This window comes from Fukomys damarensis, unplaced genomic scaffold (genome assembly GCF_012274545.1).
Source record: "Fukomys damarensis isolate Sample0158 unplaced genomic scaffold, DMR_v1.0_HiC HiC_scaffold_14, whole genome shotgun sequence".
Lineage (NCBI taxonomy): Eukaryota > Metazoa > Chordata > Mammalia > Rodentia > Bathyergidae > Fukomys > Fukomys damarensis.
In genome coordinates, this window is record NW_022900926.1 from 14,348,129 (window position 1) to 14,373,192 (window position 25,064).

Below are 25,064 nucleotides of genomic sequence, written 5' to 3' on the forward strand. Positions count from 1 at the left end.
TGAATACATCAAGCAGGGTGAGATGTTAAGCAAAGGAGCAAAATAAAGGAATCAAAAAATCAAAAACAGAAAAAGAATGCAATGACAGAAATAAGTCATTACCTTAAAAAAGATCTAGGATGATATTTTTCCAACACAGCAACAGATTTAGAATGATAAAGCACTTCTCTTAGGAAATGGGACTGTTCTGACATCTAAAAGAAATTCTATAATGCCTTAATATCTTAAAGTAGAAACATTTATGCACTATAACATGATTCTTAAAGTATTTATTAAAAACATGGTTATAAGTCATGCAATAAAAATATTTTGGACTTTTTTCTTTTTTTCAGTGTTGGGGATTGAACCCAAGGCCTCACACATGCTTGGCAAGCTCTCTACTATTTTTTCATATACTTGGCCATTTGTATGCTTTCTTTTGAGAAATATCCATTTAAGTCTAATGCTCATTTTCTTTTTATTTTTGCTGTTGAATTTTTGAGTTCTTTATATATTCTGAATATTAATCTGTCAAATGTATAGCTTGTAAATATTTTCTTGCATTCTGTCAGTTGTCTCTTCACTCTGTTGATCACTTCTCTTGCTATGCAGAAACGCTGTTTCTATTTCTGCTTTTGTTTCCTGTGCTTTTGGGATATTACCCCAAAAAATCCTTTTTCAACCCAATGTCTTGAAGTATTTCCTCTATGGTTTCTCCTAGTAGCTTCATACTTTCAGAATTATTTTTCAATAAATTCCCAGGAACTCATATTATGGCATAGGAACACAACTGATAATCATATACAACTATTATATAGTATTTAAGATATTTAAGCTATATAAGAGTTCAGAAATATAACAGAATTTAAATGAAATGGAATTCAGTTCTAATTTTGCCACTGTAAGAAGCTAAGAACTGGCCTAAATAATGCAACAGTACATACATGAGAAGTTCATACATGAGACTGTACTACTAGAAGGAGACTTTGGAAAGTTTATTTTTCATTATTATTGTTGTTGATCTTGTTATTTGGTACTATGCAAGCATCATTTTATCATTTTATATTAGCAATATAAAGCTGTAACCAAGCTTCCTGATTATAGAAAGAAGATTCATTCTGAAAGTATTATGTTGCTGTTTTTGTACTTTAAAATTATATAAAAGCTATATTTAAAATATTCCAAGAATATTTTACTTGTAAGTCTTGAAATTATGTAATAAATATTACTCATAGTCAAAAACATCAAATTGTCATAGTTCTATTCCTTAATGTCCTAAGGCCATGTTGACAAAATCAGATGAAATAAATATGCCTTAGGGGGAAAAAGTAATGGTTGAGTATGGAGAGCAGGAGAAACTGGGATGAGGGAGATACAAACAGTGTTCGTTTCATTGATAAGCATTTACTATAATCTCACATCTTTCCTTATACAACAAACTTACCTTCAACTGCGTCCTTGCTTTTATCTAATTTAATACATTGCTTTATTGAACCCCAAACACTTGAGAAGAAATGATTCAGCGTATGTCATAAATTCATGTCCAATGCAGCATTTTGTGTACATATTATAAATTTTTCTTTCAAACGATGAAAGGCAGAAGGGACACAGCTTGAGTTTTCAGTTTGCAGCTTGAGCATGCAGCAGGAGAGACAGAACAAACTTTGTACTTTGAAGTAAATCTGACCTGCAAATCACCAAGAAAAAATAAAATCAAAAGTTAATAAATAAACCTACCCAAAACTAGCCTGCAAGAAAGCTGTGAAGATTTGCATTCAGTTAACACACCTCCTGCCCCATAATAGATTCTGCTCATAATCTTGTAAAGTACGCCTGATCCCTGATGCCACTTTTTATTTGCTTGATGTGATACTACTCTTTGCAGACTAGCTGATAACCCCTGCTAGCACCGATTTTCCAAGATCATCTTTCTTCATCACCTCTGTTAACACTATACACATTCGAAAAGAGGATTAGACATTGTAATTCATTCTGGAATAGTGACTTTGACCCTAACATTTTCATTTTGTCATAAGGGAAAACAATCTCATATCAGGCTGATAGTGGAGGAATCAGCAATTTTCCAGGGTGGTCACCTACTTCCCTTCCACAGAGTAGGCAAAGGAAAGTTTAATATGGAATTAATTTTCTCAAGTTATTTTGTTAATAATCTTTCTGTTAAGCATAAAGCAACGTTGGCACTGAATGATCCTCATTATTGACATACACAGCCCTGTGTCATCAAATAATTACATGTTACTTGCCTTTTTGCCCATGCTAACCTAAAAAGCCTGATGACTAAATTGTTTATTGTTTGATAAACAATATGATTCAGTAATAACAGGCAACAGCTTAGACAAAGCTCAAAAAAATTTTAGATCCTCTTGTTCTCTTAGTGTTCAACTGTGGCAAACTACCAAGTTTGTGAGTCCCAGATTACTCTTCTATAAAAGGAAAATTAAAAACTGTATTATTAGGAATCAGATGGAAGAATCGACATAAAAAGGCTTTGCGAAATAAAAAATTCTGCATTGATAAGTCACCAGTCATCCTCTTTCTATATCCAAAGTAAGTTAAATTTGTACCAATATATCCACTTCTCAACCAGTCCTTCCTCTTGAGAACAATTTAGATTATTAATTGGTAAAATAGATATCCTGAGTCAGGGGTATGACAAACATAAAGCTACTATACTGAAAAAGAAATGGATCTGTAATAGCTTTGGCTAGTGAGACCATACAAGGAAGCAAGTGGTCTGACTGCCCTCACATTTACAGGTACACTTTATTTTATTACCCTTCACTTTATCATGGTCAGAGATACTGCTTTTACAAACTGATCTGTGGCAATCCTGCATGGAACAAGTTTATTGGTGCTATTTTTCCAAAAGAATATATTTGCTTTGTGTCTCTGCGTCACGTTTTAGTCATTCTCACAGTATTTAAGACTTTTTTTATTATGATGAGTATATCTGTTATAGTGGCCTGTGATCAGTGATCTGGTGAGCTACTATTGTTAATTTCTTTAGGGTCCATGCACTGAGCTTATATATGATGGTGAACTTAATCAGTAAGTGTCTGTGTTATTAGATTACTCTACCAATTGTGTTTCCCCTCTTCTTGGACTTTGCTGTTCCCTGAGACACTATAATAATGAAACTGGCCCAACTACTAATTCTGCAGTAGTCTCTATGTGTTCAAGTAAAAGTGTCACATGTATCGCTTTTAAATCAAAAGTTGAAAATAGCTGAGCTTATTGCAAGGCAGGTCAAAAGCTGAGATAAGCTGAAAAGGAAGCCTGTTGCATCAAATAATCAAAATATCAATGCAAAGGCAAAGTCCTTAAAGGCAATTAAGAATATACCACTTCAGTGAACACAATAATGATAAGTGAAACAGATGTATTGCTGCTATGAAGAAAGTTTTAGTGACCTAGGTAGCCACTGCATTCCCTTAAACCACAGCCTCATCCAGAGCAAGGCCCTAATACTCTTCGATTCTGTCAACACTGAGAGGTAAAGAAGCTGCAGAACAAAAGTTTAAGGCTAGTAGATGTTGGTTTGTGAGATTTAAAGAAAAAAGCCATCTCTGTGACATAAAAATGCAAGATGAGGCAGGAGTGCAGATTTGCAGGCTGCAACAAGTTATCCAGGGGGCCTATCTAAGGAAGTTGCTGACAGTGCCTACACTAAGCAGATTTTCTATGTAGACCAGTCTCCTACTGGAAGAAGATGCCATCTAGGGTACTCAGAGAGAGTAGAAGTCAATGTGTAGCTTCAAAGCTTCAAAGGATAGGCTGACTTCTTGTTAGAGTCTAATGCAGTTAGTGATTCTAAACTGAAGCTAAATGCACATTTATTGCTTCAAAAATCCTAGATCCCTTAAGATTTATAAATCTACCTGTTCTCTATAAATGGAACAACAAAGCCTGGATGATAGGCCATCTTTTTACAATATAGTTTACTGAACATTTTAAATTAACTGTTGAGACCTGCTGCCTGTGAGGGAAAATGTTTTCTTTCAAAATATTATGGGTCCTTGATAAAGCACTTGGTCACTCAAGAGCTCTGATGGCAATATATACTGAGATGAATGTTATTTTCATATTTGTTATCACAAGATCCAGTCTTCAGCTGTTTTGATGTTCAAGTCTTATTATTTAAGGAATACATTTTAAATGGCTTTATCTGCCTTAGATAACGATTTCTCTAATGGGTCTGTGCAAAGCAAATTGAAAGCTCTCTGCAAAGGATTCACCATTCTAGATGCCATTAAGAGCATTCATGATTCAAAGGAGAAGTCATACTATGAACATTAATAAGAGTTTGGAAGATGGTATTTCCAATCATTACATATGACTTTAAGGAGTACAAGACATTAGTGGAGGAAGTGTCTACCGGTGATGGAAATACATAGAAAACTAAAATTTAAGGTGATGCCTGAAGATGTGACTAAATTGCTGCAATCTCATGTGAAACCTATGGATAAGGAGTTGCTTCTTTTGAATGTGCAAAGAAAATAACTTCTTGAGATGGAAGGTACTCCCAGGAAAGATACTGTGAACACTGTTGAAATGCCAACAAAGGATTTAGAATACTACAAAAACTTAATTGATACAGCAATGGCAGGGTTTGAGAGCACTGACATAAATTTTGAAATATCCTATACTCTGAGTAAAATGCTGCCAAAGAGCACTGAACGCTACAGAGGAATCTCATGAAATAAACAGCCAGTGAATGTAGCAAATTTCATTGTTGTCTTATTTTAAGAAATTGCCCAAGTAGGAAGGGTATGGGAAAGGGAGTAAGGGAAAAGAAAAAAATATGAGAAAATGAAAAAATGGAAATAAAGTGTTTGTAAATGGGGAGGGGAGGAGGGGGTGAAGGGAAGGCAGGGACAAGGGAAAAAAATCAGAACCAAGACCTATCATGTAAAGGTGCAAAATCCCAGTAATGAATGTAACTGTACTGTATACCTAAAATGTACCAATAAACTCAATAAAAAGAAATTGCCAATATTCAACAACCACCATTCTGATCAGTCAGGAACCATCAACATCAAGGCAAGCTGCCACCAAGAAAAACATTATGAGGCAGATAGTTATTAACAATAAAATATTAAATTAAGGTATTTACATTATCTTCTAGACATAATGCTATTCCCCACTTAATAGGTCACAGTATAGTATAGACAGATGTAGTATATACACTTGGGAGCCAAAAATATTATTATTCTCTTTATTGTAGGGGTCTAGAACTGAACTCATAATAGACATGAGATATGCCTGTATAATTTTAAGAAGCAACTGAAAAGTATGAACACTGAAGGGCTCACTAGTAAAATCTGCTTATGTCCAAAGAGTTGATTCTCATTTGTGTAATGTCATTAGATCACGAGCATCTAACAGTGCATGAACTCAATGTTGTCAGGGTGAACAGATGTCTCACAGCTAGAGACTGCCACAGAGCCAAAGTACAAAGTGAACCTTTTTCTGAAATAAGTTCAGGTGATTCTAATACTAGAAAAATTCACTTGAAGAGAAAATTTTCAAAGAATATACAAGGCACTTGGCAAAAACAGGATTGAATATACCACTGGAAAATTCAAAAGGGAGGATTTTGATTAATTGTAACCAATGAATAATAGTGTATGGAATTCAAACTCTGTAGTCGAGATTATATCCCACACAACTTACAACAGGATCTGTAGTTTAATATCATTTGTAGAATAACCATAATAATATGTATAATTACCCCAAAGTGAACAAAGAGGAAATGTTGCTATGATTATGATCAAATAGTTATGCTTAGCACTGACTGGATTCAGCCAAATTAAAACTCAATTTTCTGGGGCCAAGGAATTAGTTCAGTGCTTCTGCTGCCTGCCTCTTAAACTCAAGGACCCAAGTTTGATCCCCGGTACCAATAAATAAATAAATACTCAATTTTCTACTCCAAAAGTGAAAATGACATAATACTATCAAAGATACCCTTTTACAGCACAGTATGCTTGCAAGTAGTGAGTGTCAAATTACACTTGCAGAAGTTCTGGCATGCCTTGCTTGATTTTGGTAAAATGGTTGGTTCTTCTGTGAAAAAGGATTCTGCTTGTACACTGTTCCAGCTGAGCACATTTTCCAACTTGCTTCATGAAATCTTGGCTAAGCCGACTGATTTCCATGTAAAATGACAGGGTATAGTTTATGTGAATAGTTTCTTGCAAGCTATTTCAGAGATCTTCTAAGGTCTATACTTGGTAGTGTGTGGACTACTTGGACTGTCCCAACTATAATGGATGTTCTCGTAGGCAAGAAACTTCCGTGCTTCTGCGGTCCTACACACCCAGACGCCCCTCGACAGAATAAACTAAGTCCTTATTAAGTATCCACTAATTACTATGTCCTATGCTTCCTGGGGGTTATTTTACAGACTTTTGGCCCTGAGGCCTCTAAGAGATACTGCAAAGTTAACTAAGTGCAAACTTACCTCTATGAGATAGAGGCAGAGGAGGGGGTAAAAATAAACTAAAATATTGGAAAGCCAGCTTCAGTACAATGTAGTTTTTCCTCTCATCTTAAAATATTTACTTAACTTCCCTTGAAAGTTTTCAACTTGTTGAGGGAAATAGGCTTCATTCGTACCTCACTAATAGTTGGTTCCTGAGAGCAACCGAACAGATATATTTGGAAAACTGTTTTCTGCCTTATTATTAAAGCTACAAACCTTTTAAAGCCATCTCTCGCTTCAGAGGGTGCTCCGCCTCTCTGGCGCGGAGGTTCCTCCCATATCTGACTATTGCCCGCCTCCTTCGGCATTCCAACCAATCCCGTATTCGGTAAAGTCGTGGGACTAAAGTTATCGCGAGACTTTCACGGTATCCTTCGAGAATTTTAACTGGGTGAACATGCGCAGAAGAGACTCCTGAAGCCACGGCAGGGGGAAGGGGGCGGGGCTCCCCGACGTGCACGTTCACTTTGACCTCACGTTTCAGCGCGCACCCGGTGTCTGAGCGCTGTGGTTTCTGGACCCCCCAGGAAGCCCGACAAAACGCAGCCTCCAGCGTGGAGCGCTCGTGCCCACTCAAGGCGGATGTTAAGTGGGTGGCGAATGCTGCCCGACTTCTGCAGAGATTTAGAGGGGCCCAGCCTGGCGCAGAGCGTCTCGAGAGGTTTGGAGAACCAGCCTAGGTGGGTATTTGGGTGATGGAGGGTCAGGGGTCAGAGGTCGGGAGGGAAGCTAATCTCTGGGCTCCCCTTGCTACCGGGAGAGGACTGGAATTGTCTTGAGCCCGGGGAGCTCCAGGGCTGAGAGAAAGCAGCAGCGCCGATCTCCTCGACCCCGACACCATCCCAGATTTGCGGCCTCTGGACCGCCGCGGCTGCCGGGGAGCAGGTGGGGACCCTGGAAAAGGAGGCTGTGCTTCTCCGGAGGATTGGGGCCTGCAGTGTTCTTCAGGGACCCGAGGGACTGTCGCCGGGGTCCTTGGCTTCTCCGAAGTCTGTTTGGCCTGCGCTGACAGCCCCGCTCTGATTCTCGGAGCCTCTTTTGGGTCTTTTCGGAAGAGAACTATATGGGTAGTATCCTCTGGCATAGAGTATGCCCTGGGAAGTTGGAACCGGGTAGCCGCCTAGCTTCCTAGAGCGCAGGGTTGTATGGAGCTCAAAGTGGAGGCAGAGACGGAAGTCCGCCTGAAAGTTCTCAGCTTTACGGTCTGATTAATTATGCTCGCAATCAGAACCACCGCTCGCGCGTTGTGCATTTGACTCAGGGGTAGTGCTAGGTTTACCAACGAAGGTGTGAGTTCATCTGATGATTGACGGTCTCTATAGAGAATTATTAAATAATGGCCATTAAACTTGTGCGTTTTTCTAGTCGGCTTTACGCTCACGAAGTAGACACTCCTAGATATTTGATGTTTCCCTGCTTGTACTTTCACATAATTTAATATCATAGCTTAAAAGTTATTACTGCTGTTTTCAGTTTCCCCCGTGGGCGATAGCAGGAGTGATGAAATGATCATCGTTCTTTGAACATGATCCCTAATGTTTCTACTGTCACGGAAAAGACTGCTTAGTTTATGATCAGTAACCGTGCTGCAATCTGAGCAGTGGTGGTGAGCAGTATTGGGATAATTCTAGGCTGGTTAACCTGTGTTTCCTACAGCTTTGAAGACAAACTAAATAAGCAGTTAAGAATGTGATAGGTAATTTCTGAAGTATGCTATTTATGTCTTCTTTGCCTAGCCTAAAAGAAATGAAGATACGGACGTATCAAAACAAATCTTTTATTAAGAGTTGTGGGATACAGAATCTGATGAAACACTTTCTTGTGAGGGTATTTTTCAAATTTATATAACTAACATATATTTTAGAATTAAATAGAAGAAAAGAAAACACTTATTTTGCTGGAGTTATCACGAGAGCAAAGGAAATCCACTCTGGGAGGCTGAGACAGGATGATACAAAGTGCAGTCTGAGCAACCTAATAATTTAACAAGTACCTGTATCAAAATTAAAAATAGGAAAAAGTGCTGGGGTTGTAGATCATTATGAAGGCATGGGTTCAGTCCCCAATAGGGTAGGGAAAAGGGTGTAAAAAAAAAAACTTGGTAATGCTAGGTGATTAAGAGCTTTTCAGTCCTCTGAAATGATTAGACTTTGCTTACATCAGCCAACACTTTGGACAGCAACGTGGCAAATGTATATCCTCCTTATTGTCCGTGATACCCTGAGCCCTAGTTTGTAATTCATTTGTTGGGATTCAGGACTTTGCATATCTTTTAATGAAGATGTTGTAAGTTTGGAGAGGAAACTGAATTTAAGTTTGACACTCATTTGTTGAACTCCTTCAGTAACATGTTATGTTTACTTTTCAACTATGTTTGTCTACTGTTAAAGATGAAATTTGGTCAGGTTTGTTTTTTGTTTTCTTGTTTTTTGCCGCATTCTGGGCCAGAAATCGAAACAAATAGTTTCTTATATGTGGCAGTGACGAACCTTTTAGAACTTTCAGTGACAAACAGCCTGCTGCGGCACACATGCCATAGGTTCTCCACCACTGATCCATAGTCTTGTAGAAAGTGGATAAGAGACTCCTACAGAAAGAAATTTTAGTAAAATACTGTTAGCGCCTTAAAATAAGGGAAGCTATTCGGGAGTTGAGATCATTGTTTGACCTTATTTTGTATGTCATTTGTATCCTGGCACTGACCACTGGCTTTGAGGGTACAATACTGAATAGGATATAATGTAAAAGTTGGGGTTACAGAGGCCTTTAACTCAGCTTCCCTGTTCAGGTTAGGGTTTCCATAAAAGATCGGGAACACAACTGGCACAAAAGTGGAAAAGGCATTTACAGCAGAAAACTTTGCTTTTAAGTTAGGGACCATATAGAAAATTTAACATAATCACATTTGTCTCAAACACTATTTAAGGAGGAGAAAAAAGCAGAACCACCAAAAGTGTGATTTGTAAGGTATGAAGACAAATGGAGAAGGATATGGGGTACAGATACAGATGAAGAGAATTTGACCATTGTAACTGCCGGTTACCATTTTGATCATGTCTTTAGTCAACTAGTATCTTCTTTGGTTTAAGAAGTTATCCCTAGATAGAGATCCCTTAAGGAAAGAGTCAGCCAGATTTTTAAAAAATTGCTCAATTGAGAATTGCACAAAGGAAGAACTTTGCTATAAATCCTAGTATTTACATTTCTCCAACTTATCGTCATCATTGATTATCACCTTGAAATTCATACCAGAAAAGTCTGCTTGAAAGCAAACATTTGAATGAACGAGCAAATTATAGTGGCATACATAATTTGAAAGACACCAGAGAACAAAATCGTTAAAGGAATGTCATGTGATAATAACATCTCTGTTACAATTTCATTACAAGAAATATTGCACGTATTACTTCTGCGCTATTTCCCAAGAAAGAGTCTTGGCACTGTGCTAAGCTGGTCTGCCATTTCCAAACTAATCTATGCTTTGGAAAGAAAAAAAGGGATTTTAGTTTCTTTTGGCTGAACATTGGAATATTTTAGGAAGTCTAAAAAATAATGAGAATAGTGCTCATGAACCCCCAGACACTCTAATTTAACTGTTGAGGGTGCCACTTGGGCATCAGGATTTTTTCAAATTCACTTCTAAAGATTTGTTAGGTTTAAGAAGTGCTGATCTTTGGTCCTTGGTCCTGTCACATTAGTGTTTGACTATTATAAAGTATAATTTAGAGTATTTTCAGAATGATAGTAACCATTACTTAATGGATACATACTTCTGGTACTGGCCTGTCATATGTCAGCTATTTCTAACCACTCTGCTGTTGTCTTCCCCATTTTAGAAATGAAAAGACTGGCACAGATAAATTAGATACTAAAACTATTTTACTGTCGTTGTTAATTAATTGCTTTTTTGGGGGGGTATCAGGGATTGAACTCAGGTCCTTGTGCTTGCAAGGCAGGCAGGAGAACCACTGAGCTAAATCCCTGGCCCTTACTGTCATTATTAATAAATGCAAAAGCTGAAATTAGATCATAAGACTTTAAAACCCATACTCTCTGTTACAAGCCTCGCTACTTTGCAGATGTGAGACTATAGCCGGTTCTTTTTGAGCTTTCAGGGTTATGGCCTGTGTGATTTTGCAGCTGGCCCAGTTCCCTTCACACACATGTACAACCTCCAGCCCACATCCACGCACTTGGCCATGTGTGGTTCTACCCAGGAAAGAAGTGTGTATTTCCTTACTCCTTCATTTTGGGTCCATCGATGGGACTTGTTGGCAAACCCTATTTCCTGGTAGAACCTGAATGATTTTGATAGAACAAGCACTTTACGTAGTACTTAAGTGATTGGATATGCACTTTTATACCACAGCCACTGCCATAAGAATGTTCTGAGGTGTTTCTTTGGTTCCAGGAGGATAAGAGCTACAGTAAGCAGGAACAACCTGCTCCTCTAGAAACAGCCTCTCAGCTGCCCTTCAGTAACCTGCAGATTTGTGAGAAGACAAAAAAATGTTTGCTTTCTCAAAGCATCAAGCTTTGTGGTAGTGTGTTGTTAATCGGCATGTTTGTGGCATTAAGTAATTGGTAAGCTGGTATAACCTAACTTCTTAAAAGTTCCAACAGAGTGACCCAAATCCAGGATTCTAATGTGTTCTCTGAGGATAACCGAACAGATATTTATTAACACTTAGAAAAGTTGGGACTTTCAATATGTTACTTCTCTTGACATAGAAATTGGAGAGGATAAAATGTGTACAAAGTAGTTAACCATTGCAGAGACTGACTGTAATCCTTCACCTACAAATTTTATAAAATGAGCACTGCCTAGGAGACTAGAACGCTCATGAGTGACTGGACCATCATAGACTTGCAGTTATGGGGTGAGTGTTTTATAAAGGACGCTAGTCACCGATGCCTACTGAACCCTTGAGGTGGAGTTGATGAGACCAAGGAGCTGAATTTCTAGTAATATTTAATTTTATTATGTAGCTTCTGGCTGCCTTTGGACTTGCTTTGGCCCATAGTAGACAAAACTACTTCCTTGGGTTGCTCAGCATGCTGTGTTTCTTTGAGGCGCAGGGCCATCATCTGCTATGTTCCTCAGTAAAAGACATGTTCTATCAGCAAGGAAGGGTAAATCTTAGGAAGGTAAGGAATATTATTTCAGTTTCTTTTGTGGTATTGGTCTATTAAGATTTCCTATTTCTTGGACGAATTTTTTTCATGCATAGTGTGTTAGGAAATTGTTTCACATAGTTTTTTTAAATTTATTAAAATAAAACTTCTTAATATTCTCTTGTGCTTATTAAATCCATTCTGCATCTACTGTTTTTGCTTTTTAAATCAACTGCACTAAGGCATAATTTACATATAGTGAAATTCAGTGTTAAGTGTACAATCCCTGAGTTCTGACAAGCATCTCATAAACAGCTGTGTAAGCACCCAACAGAATATTTTTGTCTCCACAAAAATCTTTACTCCTGCTCCTGTGCTGTCAGTCAACTCTGTCCATAATATGCTTTCCACCGCTTAGGTTTTTGCTTTTTCTAGATTTTCATGTTAATGGCATTAAATGGGAATTCAAAATTCACCCTGTGATACTTTGTGCATCAGTAGTTTTGTTTCTTTTTATTGTAAGTGTTCCCATTTTATGAATGTGGTACAGTTGTCTCTTCACCACTTGATAAACAGTTGCTCCTAGTTTTCAGCTCATTTAATTTTTTGGAAACTTACAAACTTCCAAAGCAACTGGGCTATGTTGGAATGTTTGAGAGTTCAGTTCTGGTTGCTACACACCCACAATCTTTTAAATTCTAATTAGTACATAAATTGAGGTATCTTGTGATTTTTGGATTGGCTTCATGTTGTCTTACTCATGATGCTGAAGATACTTTTATGTGCTTATTTGCCATGTTTGCAGTGTGTAAATCATTTTTGGTAAAGTGTTCAAAATTTTTGCCCATTTTTAAAATAAGATCATCTTACTGTTGATTCATGTATTTTTTACAAAAATCTACAGAAATATTTGTTGCTAATATTTCTTCTCATCTGTAGCTTGCCTTCTTATTTCCATCATAGTGCCATATGAGAAGCCAAATTATTTATTTGTAGTGAAATTAAATTTATTATTTTCTTACATAGTCTGTTTTTGTGTCCTGTTTAAAATTTTTTCTTTTTTTTTTTAAATATCACTTACATTTTTATTTTTTTCTGGAAGTTTTATATGTTTAGCATTATATTTTAGTTTATAACTTATTTTGATTTTATTCTTACATATTCTAAGATAAAGGCCAAGGTTCTTTTTATTTATTTATTTATTTTAACCGGGGATCGAAATCAGGACCTTGCACTTGCAAGGCAGCTGTAATGCTATTGAGCTAAATCCCCAGCTGACCTTCCTTTTAAATTAGTTGACTTTACATGTGTGGCTTCATTATCGCTTTATTTTGTTCCAATGATCTGTGCGTCTGTGTTTACACCGTTTCACAGTGTTCTGAGTACTGATCATGTAAATCTTGAAATCAGTGTAATTCATTCAACTTTATTCTTCTTTTGCAAAATTTTCTTTGACTCTTCTAGATCCCAGCCATTTCAGTATAAATTATAGAACCAAAGAAATGTTGACATTTTCAGTGTGATTACTTTGACTTCATGGATTGATACTGAAGAACTGGTATCTTTGATATTTTAAGTGAACACTATGAACATAATACAATACATAATATAGCTAAGTGATTATACTACTATACTCTTTCTTATTTTCATATTTGCTTGAAAGTTTTAGAATAAAATTCAAGATTATATTTAATAAAATTTTGTTTAAATTTAATAAAATTTTTAAAAGTCAATTTAAATACAAGAAAACTTTTATATTTACACACATTTTATTTATGCTTTTTATTTTTATTTTTAAGATGAAGATTTCCACCTACTCTAATACTCATTCTGAGAATTTCTTAAAATATTACTTGTAGTGTGGCCTGAAGCTGTAAATTCTTTTGGCTTTTGTCTTGCTTTTCATCTTCATATTGGTGAGATATTTTGCTGGGCTTAGCATTCTAGACAGAAATGTGTAGGCCAGAGAGATAAGACTAATCTGAAGAGAGATTGCTGCTTTTGAGTAATTGAATTATGGTGTAACTTGAGGCAGTTGTCCTTATGTTTGCCCTGATTGGGTTTACTGAGCTTCTTGGTTTTCCAGATTGATAGTTGTTATCAAATTTGGAAATTTTTCATGCATGATTTTTTCAAATATCGTTTCTTACCTTCTCCCCCTTTTCCTGCTAAGATTCCAATTTCATGCGTGTTAGACTGCTTAACATTTTCCAATATGTCTCTGATATTCTGTCTGTTGTTTTTTGCTGTTATGTTAGCCTGAGACTTTAAAAAAATTTTTTTTCTTGTCATGGTTCTTTCCTTTCCACTCCCCTCCTAATCCCCTATGTCTGATGATTTTAGTGTTTGTTGCCAAACCACTGGCCTCTTGAGTTCCTCCCTGCTCCTGCTGTTCCTAGAAACTCTCTCTTCGAAATAAGCTGTGAGAAAGACCACCAGCCATGGTTCACCTGGACTATGATGTTTCCCAGAATTCAAGACTTTCAGTGCTAAAATGAGGAAAATCCCAGGCAAAACAGGAAGAATTTGGTGAGCCCATACTAGAATTCCTTCACTTGTTTACTTCTCTCAGGGTCACTATAACAGTTGCTCTGTAGTTACACCTGTTCTGCTATTGAGTCAGTGGCCTACTCTTTTTTTTCTTTCACATTTCAGTAATATAGTTTGCTTTTCTAAAATTGCTCAACATTCTAAGCAGGAGTTATGAGTTCTTGCTTCTGTGTGGTGAAAACAGTATGTTATCTCCCTAAGGATGTGATGATTGTAACCATATGTATTTGGAGCAGATAGGAATGGGAGTTAATAGGGGTAGAGGCATGTAGTCAGACTTCTCTGCCTGCTCAGTTTATCAAGAAACCAAAACTTAGTTGCTTTTACCTGTTTTGTATTGCAGTCCATGATTTGATATATACTTATTCTGTATCCTCCCCTAAAATACAAAACAGTGCTGACTGCTTAGTGTAGATTCAGCAGATACCTGATTGGATTTTATTTAAAAATAGAGTTATTCAGATTATTTCCTAAAGCATTTGAAGCCAAATTTTAATTTTTACCCTTTGCCTTGCCAGCTACTAGGCTGGAATAGATACCAACCACCATGAAGACTTCCTTAATTCCTGTGAGTTCTATATTTCGTATAGGAATGGTGTAGTTAGGGCTACGTTCAGACTTGTTTCCTCTTTTGAGATGACTGAGCCCTCTTTTCTTTAAACCTTTTTCTTTTATTCTTTTATTCTTTCATTCCCCTGCTTTTCCCTCATTGCCATCAACTCTTTATTTCTTGCCCAGTTGTGTCTCTTATTCTTTTTATCTCCTCATCCATAAAAAGAAATACATATCTGTTATCCAAAAGAAGATTTTTGTTCTCCCCCTTGGAAAGAAAAAAGATTTTTAGGTGTTTATAAGCTATGTAAGAGTCAAGTGAAGTTTTTTTAAGTGCTTTGGGATTATAAAACAAAACTGAAATTCTTTAGCAACTATATGAGTTTAAATTTTACTAGCACATTCCTATAAGCATTTCCATGCTATATGAGAATTTTAAATTCTTATCATATTGCTTATCAAATGTATTTTTAGAATTTACTTTATACAACAGATCATCTTAGATTTATCCACTAGAAACCAATGAAATCATTCAAATTTGATACATGAGATTATGATTAATGTGTTCCTTAGGTGTGTCTAATTTAATACAAAAATTGCCCACTGCTGTTTATGAATTTCTCCAAAGATTTTGTATTGTGTGTATAGACTATGACTTTATGAATTTCTCATCTAGAACTTTTTACATACTAAAATCTTCACTTAGCATGCCTGCTATTTTATTTCTCTTTCAGAATTCACATCTGTCAAACAAGAAAAGGTGAAAATGAGCAGCCGCCGGAAACGGGCTCCTCCAGTGAAGGTAGATGAGGAAAAGCAGCAGCAACTCCGTTGGAACATGCACGAGGACCGGAGGAACGAGCCTCTGGCCTTGACTGATGACGAGCAGCCCTCCCCAGGTGCCGACTGCTCTCCTCAGTGCGTCCTCCTGGAGGATAGTCCTCAGGATGAAGTGGCTCACAGAGATAAGAAAAGGTGTTCTGAGGCCGTGAGCTTCTCAACAGCATCTAAGAAAGAAGAGACTGTTGGTGATTTTCTCTCTCTGTCTGTAAAGTTGAATATTGTGATTTTTCCCTATCACTTTGATAGTTCTTGGAAAGCATTTTTGGGAGAATTAACTCTTCAGCTTCTTCCCGAACAGAGTTTAGATGATAATTTTTCTGAGAGGAGTTTTACTTTGATGAGTTCAGAGTCAAGCAGTCAGTTCCTGATATATGTTCATTCTGAATGTGAAGATGTGGAGAAACAAGAAAAGGGACTCAAAGAATCAGTCAACCTTTGTGACAAGGGTATTCAAGTGGAATCATCTTTCAGTGGTGAAATGTTAGAAGACTTGGGATGGCTACAAAAGAAGAAAAGAATAAAACTTTACCAAAGACCAGAAGGAAGTCACATTATCAAGGTACTCTGTTTCTACACTCTTGCAGGGTTCTGCAGTATTGGCAGCTCACTTTGAAATTAACTTGGAAGATATGAAAAGCCACTGATTTGTTTTGGTCCTCATCATCTCTTTCTCTTACTGTAACAGTCATGTTCTGTTTCCTGTCTTGCCTTTTCTAGGCCTTTAACGACTAGATTTGTAGAACAGTAGCACATGAATACAGTTCTTTCCTGACTACAGAACTAAGAATAAGCTTTCTAATCCAGCACATAAGTCGCTCTCTTGGTAGATCCTTCAACCTCATCCTTTTTATTTTGTCCCGGAAACTCCAAATTGATGTTTCTCACAGTCACCCTGCTATCATTGTACATATTTGCATTTGCTCTCACAGTTCCCTCTGTGTGGATTATTGCCTGGAAACTCTTGTGCATTCTTTAGTGTTCCACTCAGAGTTTACTTTATGCATGGAGTTCTTTTCTTAAATCTTATGGGTAGTGTTAGGTGCCCTTTCTCCAGAACACCTATTAGCTAATGGATATTTTAATTTTTGCTTTTGCCGCTGGTAGTTCATTTTACATATTTCTCCCTTGCTAGACTATGAAGTCATTTATCTTCATAGCCCAGTAAATTGCCTGATATATAAATAGATTTTCAGTAAATGAATGGATAAATTTATAAATCACCTTAGGCTTTGCCATCTTCAGCCACTAGTCATATAATTTTATGCAGATTAAATGCTCTAATTTCTAGTTTCTTTTTTTCTGTATGGAAGATTAATAGTACCCATTCTTTTTTTCTTATAGAATTTGTTAAAAATCAGGTAAGGTATGTAAATAAATGTACTTCATAAAGCTTAATGTGCTTTCATGATAAAATTTTAAAGAAAAATATTTGAAATTGTCAATTTATCTTTCTTTAAATGAAAATTATTTCTTATACATTTCTCATATTAAAAATAATTGCATCCATAGTCTATATCTTGAGAATTGACTGAGGAAAGGAGAAAATTTAGAGCCATTAGAATGCCATTAATTCTTCCCTGGGCAGTGAGTCAATATGTTCAAGCAATTCCCTGCCTTTTCTGATTGTGAATGCCATAATTGTGGCACAGCTCTGGGGCTGTGTTCTATCACTTTCCCCCTGCAAGCCAAGTTTTGATCTGTTTCATTTTTTCTGATCTTGATTTTTATAAATATTTAAACTCTTATTGCTGCATAGTAAACTATCCCTGAGTGATACAAGGCAAGTACAAATAATGAAATACAATTTTGTCACTCATACCTATGTAATGCTGGTGGATTCTTGTTCTTTTCTGAAAGAATATGAGAATCTCAGTGATTAGGAAGTCAGGTCCAGAAAGTCTGAAGAAATGAAGAAAGCTAACATTTACCATCCACTATCAGAAACATTCAAAATTATTTTACTTAAGCTGTCTCATATAGGTTTCTTGGCATTTTGTGAATGAGGATATGTGGATTAAAATAAAAGTTATATGTCTGAGTTAACTCCTGAATATCAGTGCCAGTATTCTTTTAATTGCAAAACTATACTTTATAGTTTCACTAGAGTCAAGATAATTGAACATTAATCACGGTCTGTTTTCCTACAAAATTTTAGTGTTTCACCCAGTAATAAGGATTCCCAAACCTAACTGCACTACGATACTAGCATATGCATTGGAATCTTCCAGGGAAGTCTGCATTTTTGACAAACTTTATTAATCATTTCAGCCTCATCAAATTCAGAAATCAGTGATTTCACTCAGTAGAAAATGGTGTTCTTTCATTTCCTAACTAGAACTCGGTTTGGTTCCATTAGTAATGTATTTTTGTCCAGTAACTTGAATGGAGCATGACACTTTGTAGATACTTACATTTGCGGAATGAATTTATTATTGAAAGTGAAAATATATGGAGATACATACACAAGTATATATCTAGTGTTTGTGGGTACAAATACTATAAAATAGTGTCAATAAAAATGTTTTTCTAATATCCTCATTAAGAATGATATATTTCAAGTAAAATTACTTTTATGTTGACAATTCTTTGTAGGTTGGAATTTATATTCTGGAAGATGGCCTAGCAAAACTGGACTCTTTCAGTGATGCAAGTTCAAGAATGAAAAAGTTCAATCAACTCATGAAGAAGGTGATGGAAAAATTATATAATTTTATTATTCCAGGTAATTTTTAAAGCACACTTTAAAATTTCTGTTACTTTAGAGTTGTGGATTTTTCCTTCATGTACATATAACAAGAAAAAACATAATAAGGATGATAAAATTTAAATAACCTACATAAAATCACTGTATGAATGGCAAAGTTTTACAAATACAAGTGTCCTCATTGATATATTTCTTTACTGTATTTGCTTAACTGGGCTTTAGTGATAGGAAGCATCCAAGAAGGATTTGTAGTCAGTAAGGAAGTCAAAAGGCAGAGTCTGAACAGGGCTGAGCTGGTAGGATTTTGTTTTTTTGTTTTTTCTGTGCAGAATTTTGTCACAGCCCAATACCCTGGAGTGGTCCTTGTCCCATCTCTCCATTGCAGTCTGACAGATAATCTCAGCAACCTTACTCCTAGAAAACCAAGTGACCGTGTCTGTTTCTTGGCAAGAGGCTGCATCCTTGGTCAGGACTACAATTTCAAAGTTGCCTGCCATTGGCAGTCAAGGGATAGTGCAGGTGGCCTCTTGACAAGCAGCTCAAATTCTCTAAACCATACTTGGGGCATTAGTAGGTCGGCATTATTTCAGGTGCAAAATATAGGTCATTTTTATACTGCTGTATCTTTTAAATCAGTTTCTAAATTTAACTGCTTTATTCTGTAGCACTTTTTTTCAAAGCTACATATTCCTAATAGTAGTAAATTATTTCTCAAGTTAAAAAAAGATTTTAAAATTAAAAGGAATGCTTTCAAGTACATCCAGAGTTTCTAAAATCTGTAAGAATTCCATTATATTACCTTTTTAAAAAAAACATAATTTGAATTCTTAAAAACATGATTTCTAAGAAAACTTCAAAGTTAGATATTAATATTATATTACATAGCTTATAATGACATGAATAGTTGTATATTAATGATATATTATGAAGGAATACATATTAATTGTGAAGTTTTGAAAATCCTACATGCATTTTTTTTAAATGAAGAAAGGAATAAGGTGTGTGTTTTTTGTTTGATGTTAGTTTTAGAACATACTAGACATGTCCTATACAATTCTGAAAGCAATTCAGAAACTAAGGGTATACTTCTTTAACATGAAAGAATTATGTTTTTAATAAGAAATCAGCTCATTTGTTCAGGGTTTTCTTTTATTTTTCTTTTTTTTCATGTAAGCATGAAAAGGGCAATTGTGTCACCAAATGGATCTGATATTCTTACATGTTTACATTAATAGTTTAATCACCTGCAGCCAGGCAAGATGGCCCCTGCCTGTAATCCCAGTGCTGGGAAGGCTGAGGCAGGAGGAGTGCAGTGAGTTCAAGGCCAGCCTGAACCATATAACAAGACCCTGTCTCAAAAAATTAAAAAAGTTTAAGCATTGGATTCCTATTTAGTTTCTCTTGCTGCCAATACCTTGTTCTGCATTTAGAGTAAGAAATATAATGGGAATCCTTGTCTTAATAAGCATAAAAAGTTGTATCTGTATATGGACTTTTTACATTAAGATATAAACATAAAATAAGTTAGCACTTTATAAAGTACAAAAGATATTCCCATTCAGTTCCTCAGGTAGTTATTAAATACCAACAATGTCGCCATCTGTGAAGCTACACCAACAAAAGACTACCTGTGCTCTCAATGGGGAAGGGACAAGTCACGTGAATGACTAATACCAGATAGACTTCAGTGTACTGTCATGTCCAGATTAGCAAAGTATTTTGTAAACATGGAGGGAAAACTTAATTCAAGACAAGGAGGGCCAAAGAAAATAACAAAAGGAATCAACTGGAAGGAGTCATAAATTTGTTGAGGGTTTTCATTTGTATTTTTTCATGCAAGCATAAGTCCTCCAGAGGGCAGTTGTGTCCACTCTTTGAACTGTCTTAAAGATTGAATGGGGAGATTTTTTTGATCAGTGAAGATTTTGATACACAAAACATACTGAGCAAGACCTCTAGATTTGGGTGAAGGAAGCATAGAGTAAGAATTGCTTGTGATTATAAAAGATGGAACAGGTTATAAACACACTGTTGTTGGCTATACAGATGTATTGGGAAATGATGAGGACGACTCAGATAGTGAGCCGGAGGGACAGGACATTGATGAGCTCTATCACTTTGTGAAGCAAACACATCAGCAGGAAACACAGTCTGTCCCTGTGGACGTGCAGCATCCCGCACTGATGCCTGTGCTGAGACCCTACCAGAGAGAGGCCGTCAACTGGATGCTGCAGCAAGAGCGTTTCAGAAGTACCCCGACTGATGGCAAGTATAAGATGTTTAAAGAAAGGCACATTGGTGCCTTCCCCATGAGATTATACATGGGTAATGGGGTGAGGAGGAAATAACCATTTAAAAAAGCGTGTTAAAAAGATAGACTGGGCCAGGGATTTAGCTCAGTGGTGCCGCTGCCTGCCTCGCAAACACAAGGACCTGAGTTCTATCCCCAGTACCAAAAACAAAACAAAACAAAACAAAACAAAAAGGCTAGGATGGGTATTACTATGAACAAAAGTATTTTTCTTTTCTTTTTTTCAGTGCTGGGGACTGAATCCAGGGCCTTACACGTGCTAGGCAAGTGCTTTGCCACTGAGCTGTGCTATCAGCCCTGAATAAAAGTATTTTCTAAGAAATCCTTCAAAATTGAAATCTAGAAAAGTTAATTTATGACTTATTCATAAAAGTTTGGCCAAGACCTGGCATGTAAAGGTACAAGATCCCAGTAATGAATGTAACTGTACTGTCTACCTAGAATGTACCAATAAATTAAATTTTAAAAAAAAAAGTTTGGGCTGGCTTTTTCTTCCAGAATAAATGCAGCTTTTGAATTTTTGAAAACCATGATATTTGTTGATGTGACTTACAACTAAGAATTGTTCTCAGAATTCAAGCAAATGAGAATCTTTGTCTTTGGCAAGAAAATTCTTCACAATTTCATAATTAATTTAACAATAGCAAATTTATAAAAGGAAGAGACTTATTTCCTAGATTTGCATTTTTCATTCCTTCACAAAATAAATAGGAATGAAATGTCATCTATTAAGTAATTTTATGAAAGTTTTATATTTATGGGTCATTTACTTTTTTTTCACTCTTTTCTATTTTTTTGTTTTTGTGGGAGTTTTTTGTTTGTTTGTTTGGTTGGTTGGTTTTTTTTGAGATAGGGTCTCACTGTGTAGTTCAAGCTGGCCTTGAACTCACAAATATCCTCTTGCCTCAGCTTCCTGAGTGCTGGGATTATAGGTGTGCACCACCATACCTGGCAGTCATTTCATTATCATCATCTTTACAGGGTTAAACACAGGTGACATTTTTACATGATGCTAGAAAGTAAAGTGTTCTCATTCCTCTTGTATAGAATTATTTTGGTCACTAGCAAATAGCTATTTGAAAATAGTTTTGCAGTTTATATGTTTTTATCTAACAAATTTCATTTTTTTATTTAAACTCTTCATTTTGGACAATAAATACAGTCCTGGCCAATATTGTTTTCTTTTACTCTTCCTAGCCCCATACTCTGACTTTGAAGTAAATCCTATATACATTAATATTTCAGTTTATTTCATTGAAAGGTGAGTTTTTAAAATAAGTGTAAATATATACATATGTACATATATAATTAGATTTTTGAAGCCCAAACATTTTGTTGAATATCAACGAATACATCTCCTTACAACCTCCCTTTTTCAATTTCTCCCTCCCCCTCGTGTGTCTCCCCCCACACACACACATAGAGTTCTAATGTGAAACCAAAACACATCAGACATTAGAGTTGGTTGCTGTTGATTGTCTCATAGCCCTTAAGTTTTGTCTCCCATCTCTCACTCTATTTTTCCTCTTAGTTATTTGTTAAAGAAATTACTGATTCTATGAAATTTCTCATAGACCATATTATTTTTCTCTTAAAATATTTTTCTTCATTTAAATAATTTTATAAAAATATAACTTACAGTAAAAGGCACTGATCTTTCTAAGAGATTTTTTTGGTGGGGGGCGGTTCTGGGTGTCAAACTCAGGACCTCGTGCTTGTGAGGCAGGCAGCAGCACCACTGATCTAAATCCCCAGGCCTAAGGCACTGCTTTTAAGCCCACAGATTGAACACATCTATACATCTATGTGGCCAGCAACCCAATTATGATAGAAAGCTAGACTGTCCCCACAGTTGCTATTAGCCACATGTGACTCCTGAATGTTGAAATATGACTGTCCAAACTGAGATTTACTGTGAGTTTAAAATACACATCACATTTTCAAATAATATCCCAAAAAACAAAGAATGTAAAATATCTTAATAATTTTATATTGATTACATATTGAAATAGTATTTTGTTCATACTGGGATAAGTAAAATATGCTTATAAAATTAATTTCGCCCAGTTTTTGTTTTTATTAATATTACATAAATTAAAAGTTAAATATGTGCCTCACATTATATTTCTATCAAACGGTGCTGGTATAAGATATTTCCATACCCCTAACAGACCTCTCATGGCCCAGTCACTTCTTACTTCAGATCCCTTCAAGTGTCATCAATCACTGTCACCACTGTTTTGCCTGTGTCCTGTATGACATCATAATCGTGTACACTTTCCAGGAATGATTTGTTTTCTTTCAACAAAATATTTAAATATGTCCATGCTGTGTTTGTCCATAATTCATTCTTTTTTGTCCCCAGATTACATTTTTTTTATTAAATCTTGAGTGCCATTTAACATTTCTTCTGTCCCTTATGGTTATCATAAATTAAAACTTTTCATCTTTTTAATTTTTTATTTTATAAACAATATGAATTTGTTTTCCTACTTTGTCTTTTAATTCCTTACAAAAGCAACACAAAAAATGACATTTCACTGGTGAGTAAAGACACATATCTGCCCTACTTGGTACAGTGGTTGGTTTTAGGAAGCTAAAATATGAAAGGCAAAGATAGTAGAAGAGTCTAGTTGAAATCAACTCAGTACTTTAGTAGTATAGTCTCAAATTTGCTTTCCTCAGTTAAGTAATCCTTTCCTCCCACTTTATGACCCACATAAGAGGTCATATATGTTTCAGGTAAATAAATGTATTAGCCTATAGCAACATCTGTTGGGTTATTTTAAAACTTCATGCAACTTCTTGACTGATACGTAAAAGATAAACTAATTTCCTTTATCAATAGGAGTTACTTATGTATATTAATTTTCTTTTCCTGTTAACAATTTGCTATGCTTTTCTTTTTTTTGTCTTATAACTTGCTTCTATAGATTTGTGCCTAGAGCAACGGAGGCTAAAGAAAAATATTAGCAGAAAACAATCAGAGGGGTCCTTATCCTTCTACCCATGTGTTAAGCATATGGTTTTTCATATATAACACTTCTCAAGAATATGGGGTTCCTGAATCGGTATCTTAGGATATCCTAACTTTTCACTTATTTTAAATTTAATGTGATTATCTGAAAGAAAGGAAAATAAACAAACTTATGGTTATATTTTTCCTTAGAAAGTTCCCTGCACTTCTTGTGGCGAGAGATTATTACACCAGAGGGTTTGAAACTCTATTATAATCCATATACAGGATGGTAAGGCAAAATTTTATTTTATTTGCTTGATTTAAAAAATAAACAGTAAGTTTTATGACATTATAGCATATATCCTTAGTTTCAGTAATATTTCAAGAAAGCCATATTAGAGATTTTTTTTTAAACTAGAATACACTTAGAATTAATTGTATTTGTCACTTTGGTAAATGAATACTTCATAATAGACATAAGATGCTTACTTATCAAGACTCAAAAAAGAGATTTTTATTCTAAATAGAAATGTCACCTTGTTTATTAATAGGTTGTTTTTACACTTTTCGTTGAATTTGTCAATTTATGTTATAAAAAGTTTTAAGAATCATTGATAAATATAATTAATGAATGATAGTTATTGCCCTTTATGTTTTACTCACAGATTCATAAAGATCATAGAAAGAACCCAAACGTATTTCCTTTTAATTATAGGTGAAAAAAATGACAAATGTTTATCCGTACCGCTTTCATTCTGCACACTTAGTTTGGCTTGTACAGTTTTTTTTATTACAATTCTTACATTTATGATCTAGGGATTTTAATTGTTTCACCCTGAGGTATACTTTGAATAAACAGACATTTATACATTTCTTCCAGTTATCTTTAGGGACTCTAATTAAGAAGTGTATTTTTTATTCACACTCCTGTGATGTACTATGCTTGTGTCTCACTTAGCATCATCCGTGAGTACCCACATTCTGGGCCACAGTTGCTTGGTGGAATCTTAGCAGATGAGATGGGTCTTGGAAAGACAGTGGAGGTTTTGGCACTGATTCTGACACATACTCGACAAGATGTCAAACAAGATATTCTCACTCTTCCTGAGGTAGGAGTTCTGTAGTGCTCGGCACAGCAGGGGACATACATTCTCAAAAGGCATCATATGGTGAGCATTTGCTTTGGTGCTCACGTCAACACTTTGTTCAGTGTGGCTAATGATTTGTATTAGTGTTGGTCAACTTCAGTGGGCACAGAAAGCAAGCTATGGATGAACCTACAAGTTTTTCTCATGGTGTTGGCCAGCTCGGAAGAGGATATGCAGTCACTTACCAAGCGTCCCACTAGTTGGCACAGAAACCCCTTTATGAAAGTGCTCAGAGGTTTTGTCACTACAACAAGACATCATGTACCACTAAATATTTTTTAAGAACCCTTTAAAAAAATTAAATAAATCTCAAATATATACATCTTCAAATCTAGTAATTAGAACTTTGTTGAAGGATAGATAACTTACTAAATAGAGTGTTAGATGAGATACTCTTA

General features: G+C 35.8%; 1 protein-coding gene and 1 long non-coding RNA gene across 10 annotated transcripts in view; one reads left to right on the top strand and one right to left on the bottom strand.

The window, feature by feature from the left end:
- Positions 1-6,927: 6,927 nt before the first annotated feature.
- Positions 6,928-25,064, top strand: part of Shprh (SNF2 histone linker PHD RING helicase) — a 78,470-nt gene continuing 60,333 nt past the window's right edge. For 5 of the 9 annotated variants that reach the window (XM_010626634.3, XM_010626637.3, XM_010626636.3 and 2 more), the window contains exons 1-7: positions 6,928-7,164; positions 13,999-14,128; positions 15,436-16,103; positions 18,137-18,266; positions 20,295-20,513; positions 23,729-23,807; positions 24,477-24,627. In XM_010626634.3, the coding sequence (XP_010624936.1) occupies positions 15,468-16,103; positions 18,137-18,266; positions 20,295-20,513; positions 23,729-23,807; positions 24,477-24,627 (1,215 nt within the window). In that variant the 5' untranslated portion in view covers positions 6,928-7,164; positions 13,999-14,128; positions 15,436-15,467. Of the gene's footprint in view, positions 7,165-13,942; positions 14,129-15,435; positions 16,104-18,136; positions 18,267-20,294; positions 20,514-23,728; positions 23,808-24,476; positions 24,628-25,064 lie in introns of those variants that run through there. The other 4 variants (XM_033763242.1, XM_010626635.3, XM_033763243.1 and 1 more) reach the window with 4 other exon arrangements.
- On the bottom strand, positions 15,956-22,873 carry LOC104863945. The gene is made up of 3 exons (XR_780734.2): positions 22,733-22,873; positions 17,364-17,443; positions 15,956-16,043 (listed from the first exon to the last, which is right to left on the bottom strand). It is a non-coding gene; the product is annotated as an uncharacterized LOC104863945 (long non-coding RNA).